The 13022-nt window shown below is 47.9% G+C and overlaps 1 protein-coding gene across 12 annotated transcripts in view; it reads right to left on the bottom strand.

The window, feature by feature from the left end:
* Positions 1-13022, bottom strand: part of PRKAG2 (protein kinase AMP-activated non-catalytic subunit gamma 2) — a 226317-nt gene that overhangs the window by 29212 nt on the left and 184083 nt on the right. For 6 of the 12 annotated variants that reach the window (XM_036356118.1, XM_036356116.1, XM_036356120.1 and 3 more), the window contains one exon: positions 1239-1345. In XM_036356118.1, the coding sequence (XP_036212011.1) occupies positions 1239-1345 (107 nt within the window). The remainder of the gene's footprint in view (positions 1-1238; positions 1346-13022) is intronic. The other 6 variants (XM_036356119.1, XM_036356117.1, XM_036356126.1 and 3 more) reach the window with 1 other exon arrangement.

The following is a 13022-nucleotide window of genomic DNA, read 5'->3' as shown; positions in this document are numbered from 1 at the left end:
TCTGTAGTTACAGTGGTAGAGACCACACCTCTAGAGCTGCTGTCCCTTATGTTCCTACTCTAACAGTGTTTGCAGCTTCCTTCTCCTCTTCGGGGTCTAGAGGGTCCTTAAAGGGTCCCTGGTAAGTGAATTTAGCAAAATTGTAAGATATAAATCAGGTCAATTTACAAAAATCAGTTGTATTTCTAGATGCTCATCAAAACCAGCTGGGAAATAAAACGCAAGGAGAACAAGGCCGTTTTCACATTCCTGAGAAGGAATGCAGGCAGGGTGGCCCCAGGAGCCCAGGTGTCCTCTGAAGAAGACCTGGGGCGGGTGAGCTGCTGGAGCGACACAGACCAGGCTGGCGCGGGCGGGGCGCGGTCCCAGAGCACAGACAGAGCGGGCAGAGCCTGGGCGCACCCCTCCCAGGACAGCGAGGTCACCTGGCCCTCACCCTTGGCCTGCTGCCTCGCGTCAGTGCAGCGCCCTCCTGGGGCCTCTGTCTGAGATCTGACCCGCAGGCTTCCGCCTTCCCAGGCTCCCCAGCCCGTAGGGACTCTCCTGGGAAGGACCCTAATAAAGTGCGATTCCCAGGAATTTCTGGCTCTGCCGCTACTTCTGGGGAGAACACAACCAAAGACAATCCTCCCCGGCAAAGACGCGTGCCATAGGCCGCTAAACGCAGACATGCATGTACGGGGGCATTTGCTATTACACTGAATGTCTTATTTAGCACTTTTCCATAGTCATATTGGTAAAAAATGAGCTGTAAAAAGCACAGTTTTAATACCAAAAAGGGCAGGTTTAAATTTTCTGCTAAAAGAGATCAATAAAGTTCTCTCAGGAGATTACCCACCACAGTATTTTTCCCTTTTTCACCAGTGTTATTTCCAATTAATTTGTGACATATTCTACTAAGTAAAAATAAACACCTGACACGCTGAGGGAGGCGTGCACCCCACACAGACTGCGGTCCAGACCCCATCCTCGCCCGCTCCGTGGGCCAGGATCTTACATTCTAGAATCTGTGGTTTCGGTTGGTGACTTAAGCTCTTCCACTCAGAACTTGCGTTTCCTTCTCCGCACGTTCCCCATGAGGCTGCCGTGACGATGAGGAACCCAGACAGAACCTCGGCACCGCGCCGCGCGTGGCGAGGCCCCAGTGCGTGTCTGCGGGTATTTTCGGACTGAAATGACCTCACAAGGTAGCCATCCCCATAACACGCCAACAACTCCTGCAAGCCGGGCACACTTACTTGTAATGTAGTATCAAAGACAACGAGCTTTGAACTGGTTGGGACGATGTCGTAACACTTGTGTGACCTCATGAATCGCATGTAAACGCCACTTTCCGAGTCTTCTGCTAAGAAGGAACGAAAAAGAAAGGCAAATATCAGTAACAATAAAGAACTCCCTTGAAGGGACGCAGAGTACGTATGGAAAGCCTACTGCTGATGGACTTAATGGGAAATATGGAACGTTTTCCCTGTGTGAGTGAGGAGAAGACCTGGGTGTTCACTCCGCTGACCCAACGCCGGGCTGGAGGGCCTCGCTGGCGCCCGAAGGCCAGAAAAAACACAAAGCGCACAGATTGAAAAGGAAAAAGCAAAACTGTTTTAATTTGCAGTCTATATGACTTTCTACAGAGAAAGTACCAAAGACTACAAAAAAGTTTCCAGATCTTTAATAAACAGAGTTCAGCAAAGTCACAGAAGGCAGAGCTAATAAACAAAGAACACGCTATCGTATTTCTACATACTGGCAGTGAACAACTGAAAATTAATTTCATTTCACACGAAGGTACCACTTATGAAAATACCATATGGGAGTATGGGCCCACACAAAAGCACACTGAAAACGGTAACCACGTGGAAAAATGCACATCTTTCTTATTCTCTGTAAACCCACTGTACGCCCTAAACATCTACAGACGCAAGCGGCGGGCTTCCCCACACACCATGCGCGCCTATAGCCGCAAACCTCGCGTACCAACTCTGGTCGCCCAACTTTAAAATCAGACTTGCTAGTGACATCTCTGGGTTTGTAAAGAAAATTCGCAAATATTCCAGCGCATATGGAAGGAATGGGAATGGTTTCCGTTTTGGACGCATGCCAGTTAACTGGTAAAAGTTAGCTGACAACTGACAAAAGGGACGACAGTGTATTGTGGGGGTTTACGGCATATTTATTAGGTAAGAGAGTGGTCCCGCCCCCGACCAATGATACAGAAATCCAGGCAGCATCCTCGTCATATCGCCTCCTTCGCCTTCACCAATTTATCACCCAAACCTATCTATCCATCTCTCTCTCTCTCTCTCTCTCTGAAATCCTCACCTGAGGATATTTTTCCATTGATTTTTAGAGAGAGTGAAAGAGAGCGGGAAAGACAGAGAGAAACATCGATGTGAGAGAAACACATTGATTGGTTGCCTCCTCCACGGTCCCTGACCAGGGTCCGGGCTGGGGAGGAACCTGCAACCCAACCAAGGTACGTGCCCTTGATAGGAATCAAACCCAGGACCCTTTGGTCCATAGGCTGATGCTCTATCCACTGAGCCAAACCGGTCAGGGCTGTCACCCGGTTCTCCCTTAAACCCACCTGTTTCCCTCTACCTCCATGGCCACTGCCCTCAATCTGACATAAATACCCTGACTTCCTAACTGGTCTCTGCTTTCCATCTTGCTCCTTTTCCAGCTGCCCACGTGGCATCCAGAATGGTTTTGCCAGACGCAAATCTAACTACATCAGCCCTCTGCTGAGAACGCAATGGCTCCCGAGGACTTTAGAGAAAAGAATTCCGACGCAGCCTAGGAAGCTCTGCCCGGACAGGCCCGGCCCCCATCCCCACAGGACTTCCTCCAGCCACCAGGCCTTCCCTCAGTCCCTCCTCAATGTCACGCCCTCTGCTTCTGCAGGGGCTTCGGCGGCTGGGTTCTCGGCCTGGAACGCTTTCCCATCTCTTCTCAGCCCAGGTAACTCCTCCTTCACTACCCTCAGCCCACGGACATGACGGAGAAATTGTGGAGCCAGAATTTGAACCCAGATGCCTCTTGATTCCAAAGCTGTGCTCTTCTCGAGGATGATGGCCCTCCTGCCCCGGCCTGCAGTCACCTAACTCCCAGCCTGGCTCCATGGCTCAGCTCAGTGGGCACCTCCAGGACTCTGTGACGCTCTACGGGGCCCACCGCGATCCGTGCAGCGTGGGAAGACGTAGACGACCACATAAAACTAACCAAAGTCCTTTCGCTGTGGAAGGACCCTTGATGTTCTTACATTTCCTACTGGGGGGAACAGTGTGTACTGACTGCCAACTCCATGATCAGCTGGTGAACCTCTGCCAAGCCTGTGTTCAATTCTGACCTCTCTTCCGGGCACTATAATCCTAACGCATCATCCCATCAGCCCCTGGACAGCCCCTCCTCATCTGTCTCCCCTCCTGCTCCTGCACCGCGTCCCACGTCTTGGTCCGGCCAGGGGCCTCGGTGACCCGGCTCCCCTGTAACCTGTTTCCCACGCCCTGTGCTCAGGTCCAGGCAAACAGCTCCCTACTGGGTCCCCTACTGTCCTTAATCTCACTTGCTTGAATTCAATCTGCTTTAACTTAAATATCCTTCTTTGCCTTTTAGTCTCCAATTTCAACCCAACCTCAGACGCCGTCTATGTGCTCACTATGGAACAAGCATCTTCGCACTGTAATACCAGACGTTACATTGAATTACCTTGTTGAATTTATGTAACAACCTTGAGGGCGATGCCTTCATTTCTTCACTTTCACATGAGCAAACTGAGGCTCACAGAAGCGAAGTAACTGGCCCGAAGTCGGACAGTTAGAAAGTGAGCACAGTGGGATTTCAACCGGTCCAAGACTGCAGCTCCTCGTGGAGGCTAAGTGGCTGCATCTGCCCGTGGCCGGGCGTGGCCGGGTGTGGCCGGCAGATACCTGTGGGGCACTGCTGTCTGCTAGGCACTGTCCCTGCTGTTGGGAACAAAGATGAACATGGCAGACACGGTCCCTGCCCTCCCAGCTCACATGCTGGCAGAGAGGGAGGGCGCCTGGTGCCTGGACATGAGCAAAGGGCCACATGGGCTCACACAGGTGGTGAGCATCCTGAGCCAGTGGGTGAGGAATGAGGGGGGCAATGGCCTCCGCCTCTGAATGTACAGCATCCTCTATGCACTTCACACCAGTCGGCACTGTATGTCTCGTTCACAGCGACTGCAAGCTCTAATCGTCTTTCCTTTCCTGGATACTTTGAATGATCGGGATCTTACTCATCTAGTACACTAATTCAGTCAATAACTATTTATTGCATAGGATCTTAGTGTGGGTTCTCCCGAAGCTGACCCTGAGGACAGGGGAAGTGAGCCAGGGAAGGAAACAGAATAGGGCGTGTCAGTAAGCAGGCGGCAGCTCTGGCAGGGAGGGTCGAGGCTGCGGGAGACCTGTCCGTCGGACTGTGCACAGGCTTCAGGCTGTCTTGTTGTAAGAATCACTCCTGCCTGCTTTGGTTAGGAGGCTGCCAAGGAATGCCCCGGGCAGAGATAATGAAATAGGAGAACTTGGATGCAGGCAAGGCCTTGCTACCAACATTTCCGCTGTGCTAGAGGCCAGGGTCCCCTCTGGTTGATGCCCAAATGGAGGAGAGACATCAACCGTCACAACAGCATTGCGGGCACGACCCAGGGCAAATGTGGGATTTATGAATGAACTAGAGGCCTGGTGCACAAATTCGTGCACGGGTGGGGTCCTGCCGGCTGCCCTGATGGGGGCTGATTGGGGCTGGGCCGACGGGGGGGAAGGGACACGGGAGGTTGGCTGATCAGGGCCTCGATTGGGCCAGCTGGCCACCGCAGTATGTGTCCTAGCGACCGGTCATTCCATCATTCTGGTCGCTTGGCTTTTATATATATAGATGAGAGTGGCAGTTGGAAAATGGATGATGAAGTCAAGTCTGTGTGTTCCCATGTTCCCCGGAACACGGATCTATGGGAAAACGGGAGTATCGCATGAGGAAGAACTGAAGCACAGACGCTCTCAGAACAGCTGCACAGGCAGTTCTGACCGTCCCTGCACGCTGTGCCCCCCTTGCCAAGAACACGACTGCTCTGCTGTGACACATGCTGTTTCCTTGCCACCAGCTCAGTGGGGATTGTGCAGACAGTCAAGCATCCTCTCAGCTAATATGTAAGTCACACGTTGCCGGCCACACCCACACTCCTGAGTTCAAATGAATGAGATCCAGAGGAAAACTAACATAATAAAAGGTAATAATCCATCACCCAGAAAGGAAACCTTACAAGATGTTTTGTTCACTAACTGAATCACGCCCTTTCATAAAAGGAGCACACCTATTATAGATGATACTATCTCAATATGAATATCTGAGATACAATCTTAAAATACTATAAAAAGGAATACTCAAACTTTTAATATTTTAAACTCTAAGTTTAGTGTCAAACAAATTTTTAAGGTACATTTTAACTCCTGTTGATTTTTGAAAAATATTTAAATGAACATTTTATTTTAAACAACTTTAGATTTAGAGAAAAGCTGTGATAATGAATCGGTTCCTGGTACACCCCAACCCCCCAACACCAGGTTCCCCCTGAAGTGAACCTCTGATATTACTGTGGCACATTTATCACAACTAACGGACAACACTGACACGTTATCATTCAAGTTCACACTTTGTTGGATTTCCTAATTTCCCTAATGCCCTTTATCGGATCCAGGATCCCAAACAGGAGGGCACATTTAGTCACCAGCTCCTTGTTCCCCCAGATGGTCACAGCTGCCAGACCTTGTTTTTGAGGACCCTGACTGTTTAGAGGGGTATTGGGCATGTAGTCTGTAGCTTGGCTCTCATGATCTCAACCTTGGGGCTGTGTGCTGGGAGGAAGACTGCAGGTAGAACACCCCCTCATCCCACTACATCGAGGGTGCACCTGCTGTCAGCATGACTGGCTCACCTGGCTCAGGTAGAAGCTGTCTCCACTGTACTCTCCCCCTCCTTCCACACTGCAGGAGCTTCTGTCTGTCTGCCTCAATGTGGACGCATGACGTTTACTCCATACTCTGAGCTATAACCCAGTCCTACGTGAGGACTGGTCGGAGGTGGTGCGCACGCCGGCAGGGCGCTCCCCTCCGCTGACGGGTGTGGGTGTAAGCGTGGAGCACAGTCCGAGTTCCTCCAAGTCTGCCCTGACTTTGACTTCTCCCACGTCCTCCCGGAACTCCCCGGCTTGTACCTGCAGCCTCCACGTCAGCAGGGACCTGCCGGGGGCTGGGCCTCTGGGTCCTCTGTACGTGTGTGTCCACGGGAAGGGAGAGTGGTGTGGGAGTGGGGCTCCCCGGGTTCTGTCCTGAGCATCCACCAGCCCCCCAACAGCGAGAGTCAGGTCTCCTCCATCACTGACGTCTTACATTTGTTACAACTAATGAACCGATAAAATAATAGTGGACTAATTATTAACAGAAATCCATTCGTGACTCAGATTTCCTTAGTTTTTAACTCCCCAGGACAGCACATAGCGTTCAGCCGCGTCTCCCAAACAGCTCCTGTGGCTGTGACGGCCTCGCAGACCTTCCCTGTGTGGGGGCTCGGGTCCTTCTGAAGGGGGCCGGGCGGGTCCTGGGAGGACCCCCCTCACCCATGGCTGATGTTTTTCTCAGGATTAGACTGGGGTTCTGGGGCTCGAGGAGGGTGTACAATACTTTTCTTAAATGTAGAAAGCTTGACTCAACAAGGCAAAAGGAAAATGTTAAATATGTAAAACAAATTACAACAAAATTTATTTTGGTTCTCAGTATGAACAGATTGTCATTAATGTAATAAAACAACATCAATGACAAAAGTGTCAGCATTTAAGTCAGGAAAAGAAGGTAAAATGTTCTAAAATGTCATTGCTTCTCCACGCACAGAACAGCTTTCTGACGTTAGGTGGCTTCGTCTGTGTGACTTACGCTACGATGAAGCCCTTGTTGAGTCAAGGCTGAGGGCACACACATTCACTTGAAGGGAAAAATACACAGAAATAGTGAAAACTAGAGTGATCTGGAGTTCAACCAAAAAGAAAAAACAACAAAACCTTTCAACAATAACAGGTTGTTTGGAATGCATTATAAAATTCCTGAGCAGGCACGAAGTTCACATTCTCATTATTCAGCAGGTAACTGGGGTTAAGATAGTATCTCAACGTTCCATTCTTTTGTTATTTTATAGCTCACTGGGTAGAAGCATAATTACAGGGTATTCTATTGGCACCTGAGCTACTGGTCTACCAGGGGAGGCTGTTTGTGGAATGACATGACATCTCACTCCCCTTCCAATAACAATATGCTAACCCAACATCATTGTTCAAGGGAGCTGCTGAAGAATGCCTTTGGGAAGCAGAAAATATGTGGTCAAGTGTTTAATTTGCAAAGGTTAACAAAACAACTTAAAAATGCCACACCAAAGTTTAAATGCAAGCGATTAATACACATTTTTCTTTCTAAAAGATGTGACTACATACCACCCTTGGCTCAATAATTCCTGACAGGTCCCACTACTACACCCCCAAAGCCCCCTCCCTTCCCCCACCACACACACACACACACACACACACACACACACACTCATCATTTCATGTTTCTAGGAATCGAACTGTAACCCATCACACCCCCTAGGAACCTTAATGTCGATACTTCCTTTGGGAATGTGACCCTTGTTCCCGTGTCTGCTGTGTGCCTGCTGGCCTCTCCTCGAGAACAGCGCGTCCCCATCCCACTTGCCTTTCTGTCGTGGCTTGAAGAGCTATCTCCTCCTGGCATGTCGGAAGGAGACCTTATTTGGAATAAAGGTCTCTGATAATTAAAGTAAGGATCTTGAGATGAGATCATCCTGGACTAGGCTGGGCCCTCGGTCCAATGACCAGAGAGAGAAGAGGAGAACGCACAGACAGACCCAGAGGAGATGGCCCTGGGAAGACGGAAGCAGAGATCAGAGTGATGCAGCCACAAGCCAAGGACACCAGGAGCTATGGGCAACCGCAAAAGCCGAGAGAGGCCTGGGCAGAGTTCTTCCTGAGGGCCGCCAGAGGATGTGCAACGGTGGCCTCAGGAAATGACTACACCCTCAAAGTTCAGTTCAAAGGCCCACAAGACCTTCCTGAAGACCCTCAAGTCTCAAGGAATCGCCCCAGTTTTGACAGTTCCACTAGAGTTTTGTGAACCACTCACGTTTGGAGTCGTCTGCCTTGTACTAACATCAGGTCTTCCTTTAGACCACAGATTTCCGAGGCAGTGGCCGGGCACCCAGCACGGTCCTCCTGGGTGCCAACCCAGCCCCAGGCCTGCTGACCTGCATGTCACTGGCAGACACACTAGTAAATGCAGACGACCAAGTATGAGTCCGAGATTCCTGTATTACATTTCTAACCTCAGAGGGAAAAACAATGTACAGGCATTCAAAAGAATACTAGTGGTTCTAGATTTAATGATCAGTAAAGAGGCTTTATTTATAGACCTTTGTAAGATTGCAGGATTGGAAAGGGATGTTTTAGTCACAGAAATAATGCATCTATGGAAATGCACCATCATTTTTTGTTAAAGCAAAACAGCATCGATCTAAAGCTTTAACAGTATCTGCAGGTATATTTTATATTGAAGTTTTTTTCTATTGGACAAAAACATGTAATTAAATTGAGTTAAACTACTGAAGACCTTAAAATGTTCACACTATTGTAAACATATTTTAAAAACCTGAAAATACAGCAAAACAACTTTACAGTCATAAATGGCTTTTTCTCAAAACCATGTACACTGAATCTTAATTTAAAATCTGTAAAAAAATGTGTCCTAAGATGGTGTGGTTCTGAATGAAAAGGAACAGAACAGACTGCCACCGACCATTTGTTCATCTGAGGAAGGCGAGACCGAGGGAGGGGACAGAGAGGACGAGAGCAGGAGGAGGGGCCGGTGTGCCCGGGTGCCACCGGCTGCCGGTGCCCACAGGACGCAGAGGGACACGCTCCCGAGGGAGGGGACAGGAAACAGCAGCGCTGGGTTCAATAAACCTGGCTCCGTAATGACGCCGCCTTCGGCAGCACAGGGATTTAATTCTGCTCTCTCTGGGCATGCGCCCCAGTGAACTCGGACCCCGGAGATTTCAAGTCAAAGAGCATAATTAAAGCCTCTGAGTACAGAACAGTAAGTAGCTGCTCACTTTGCTCAGCTCCTGCTGCTGTGAAACGGCGGCTAGCCACAGGGCTTAATTTCATTAAAAAAATTTTTTTTAGGGTTTAATTTTAAAATAATTTTTTTTAATTTTTATTTTTTAATATATTTTATTGATTTTTTACAGAGAGGAAGGGAGAGAGATAGAGAGTTAGAAACATCGATGAGAGAGAAACATCGATCAGTTGCCTCCCACACATCTCCTACTGGGGATGTGCCCGCAACCCAGGTACATGCCCCTGACCGGAATCGAACCTGGGACCCCCCAGTCCGCAAGCCGACGCTCTATCCACTGAGCCAAACCGGTTTCGGCAAATTTTAAAATAATTTTTTTTAAAGATTATCAATAATGTTAGTTATTTTTAAAATGATCTTTCATACTTCATTCCACATTTAGGAACACAATTTTACTATTGCATATAGTATCTTTTCTTTTAGAAAACCATTTTAAACAGTTGAGCAAGAAATAGGCAAAAAAGAGGACCATGGGCCCTGGACAGTGTGGATCAGTGGTTAGAGCATAGGCCTGCACACTGAAGGGTTGTGGGTTTGATTCCTGGTCAAGGGCACGTACCTGGGTGTCAGGTTTGCTCCCCACCCAGTCGGTGTGCCTGTGGGAGGCAACCAGTCAATGTGTCTCTCTCACATCAATGTTTCTCTATCCACTCCCTCCCTCCCTGTCTGAAAGGCAATGGAAAATATATCCTCAGGTGAGGATTAAAAAATAGAAATAAATAAATAAATAAATAAAAAAGGGGGACATGGAAGTTAAAAGTATATGGAGAAGCCTGGTCAGTGTTGCTTAGTGGTTGAGTGTTGACCCATGAACCAGGAAATCACAGTTCAATGGGTTTCGGGCTCGTGCAGGAGGCAGCCGATCAATGATTCTCTCTCATCATTGATGTTTCTATCTCTCTGTCCCTCTCCCTTCCTCCCTGAAATCAATAACATTTTTTAAAAAAGTATATGGAAAAGATTAAACTCGTGTAAACTTTCCTAAAGTGCTGAGAAACATGAATATTCACAAAGTCAAAGCTTAACTGTCATTGAAAGGACTTACAAGGCAGCAGGACAAATAAAAGGCTTTCGTTTCCCTTTCCATGCTTTTGCATTTGGTTTCAACTGTCCACTGAAGAGGAAAACGCGTATACTTTTCCAGATTAGGGGCAAAGAGGTAAGAGAAAAGAAGGAAAAGTGTAAGTAAGGAAAGGCACACATTCCCCAAGGAGGTACTTCAAGGAGCTGCAAGAGATGCCCAAGGACTGTCTCAGACAGACAAAGCAGTGACCGTGAAATTACACGTGACTCCCAGCAGAGTTTTAAATGGCTCCGTGTGGAATTCTAGGGACCACACGACTGCAGCCTCCATCACAGCCCATGTTCCCTCTTTTTCAGGAAACAGACCCAAATACTGAGCTGCAACAACAACGAGGACAAGGTCGGCTCACAGGGCTGAAGCTCCGAGCACCAGGCAGGTCAGGAGAGTAGGACCCCCTGGGCAGACAGTGCCAGGAGCCACACTGCCAGGCCCCCAGGCAACGTGCTTGCAGCAACGGGAAGAAGCCGCCTCGTCTCTCGAGCTGATGGCGGATTTCGTTACAAGAGCGTCCACTGAATTTTATCCACTGCTGTTCCAGTATCACTGGGATGCCCAGAGGTCTCTCTCCTTCAATCTGCTGGCATGCCTTCCTTGGGGGGTTTCTTAACAGCGAAGCCTTCCTGCATTTCTCGGACAAACCTTGCTCGCTCACACAGCATGGCTCACTGTGCTGATGCTCAGCTGGGCGTTCGACCCGTCTTCCAAACCGGTTACTCACTTGTTTTCTTCCCCGTGTGCTGGCATCTGACTTTGATGTCAGGATCAAGCTGGCCTCACACAACGAGCTGGGAAGCTGCTAGCCTTTCCTGTGCCCTAGCACAATTCAAACAATGGAGGCATTAACTGTTCCTGGGCAAGCATGCCAGACTCAAAGGCTAACCCGGCCAAATAAACAAGGTTTAAGTTTATGTGGCCACCAAAAAACAAAAGCTTCAATTTCCAAAGAAACGTAGGTTTATTTTACAGAGACATGCTGAATACAAAGGGCTGAAATAAATGAGTCATCGTTAACATGAAATAGAACATTTTAGTAAAAATTAATATTTTGTCTTGAACATTAACTTACCAGACACTGAATAACTGCACTAATTAATAAGCGTCACGCAAGTAAACCTATTTTTCTTGTTCTCCAAAAGCGAAATATTTCCTGTTGTGCATACCAAACAAGTCAGTCCAAGACTAATGACGTGGCCATCGGCTGCTAAAACATTCGCTGCTAGTATTAGTGGAGAGAAATAGTGTGCCTGCGCGTAAGGGAAATGAATGCAACATGATGACAATAATCAGTCAGTAACAAACGTTGTAGTTCGTTATTAATAATTATGTATAACAGGATACTGTAAAATTAAGTTACGAAATTTTTATTAAAATGTTTCTTATGTACTGTTATATTGGCTGGGCCACAAAAATATTTGTTGTGGGCCACACGCGACCCGTGGGCCTTGAGTTTGACATGCTTGCCGTAGGGTTTACAGAACTCACTACCGACAGGCGGAATATCAGGCATCTTTGGCATGGGCAGAGGAAGGGTGAGGACTTTGGTAGATAACAGCTTTATTGACATATAGTCACATCCATACCATTCTCCCATTTCAAGTGTACAATTAATGACTTTTTAATTTCTTTTAAAAAATATTTTATTGATTTTTTACAGAGAGGAAGGGGAGGGATAGAGAGTTAGAAACATCGATGAGAGAGAGAGACATCGATCAGCTGCCTTCTGCACACTCCCTCTCCTGGGGATGTGCCCGCAACCAAGGTACATGCCCCTGACCGGAATCGAACCTGGGACCCTTGAGTCCCAGGCCGACGCTCTATCCACTGAGCCAAACCGGTTAGGGCACTTTTTAATTTCTTTTATGGTGATTGATTAAAGGGATAATCAATTAACCAGGAAAAAACAAATTTATAACTTTATTCAAAAGTGGTAGAGAGATTTTTAAATTTATTGGTATAGTTTGATATGTACAGGTTTCTTTTAATGTTATTTTCAAAATCTCTGCATTTATAATTAAAAAGCCCCTCTTATTTCTAAGGGGCTTTTCCAAGAACTAAGCTTTTGTTTTTGTTCAGCGAGACTACATTCTATATTTGATTTCACTGACTGCTGTCAGTTCAGTAGGATTTTAGGAGGGAAGAGGGGTAAATGAATATATTCAGCAAACCATCCTGAATCACACAAATTCAGCCAAATTCAGTCAGTTGTCAGGTGATGCCACCAAGTCCCCACCATGCCCTGCAGTTTCCGATTCCGACAGGATGTATCCTCACTTGCTCAGACCGACACATCTCAGGTGACCAGAGCCTAAACCTAGGTCCACAAACGCCTGCACATCTTGGGGCTTAGCAATTGATAAATCCTTCCACTCTGGGCCTTTGGCTACCCCAAATACAGCACGCCACGTCCCACAACATCAGGAAGCACCGTGAAGAATTATGATTTCAAATCAAAATATGATACAACGACGTGCAGAGTAAGATGCTGGAACAGGCGTTCCCTTTATAAGCCCGCAGGCCACGGGCCCTTTCTTCAAGTGCGTCAGGTGGGAAGGAGCCAGCCTTCTACACGGGGGCTCCGGGCATCGGGTGCCCAGGAGTGAGCGTAGAGGCGGGCAGATCTAGACCAAACCTGGATCGGAATTGCCATCACCTTCAGCGTGACCTTGAGCTTCATTTGTCAAGTGGGGATGACACCACCTTTCTCGCAGGAGATTCTGAGGAAT

Source organism: Myotis myotis, unplaced genomic scaffold (genome assembly GCF_014108235.1).
Source record: "Myotis myotis isolate mMyoMyo1 unplaced genomic scaffold, mMyoMyo1.p scaffold_m19_p_25, whole genome shotgun sequence".
In the NCBI taxonomy this organism is placed as follows: domain Eukaryota; kingdom Metazoa; phylum Chordata; class Mammalia; order Chiroptera; family Vespertilionidae; genus Myotis; species Myotis myotis.
This window is presented reverse-complemented; position numbering and strand designations above follow the sequence as displayed.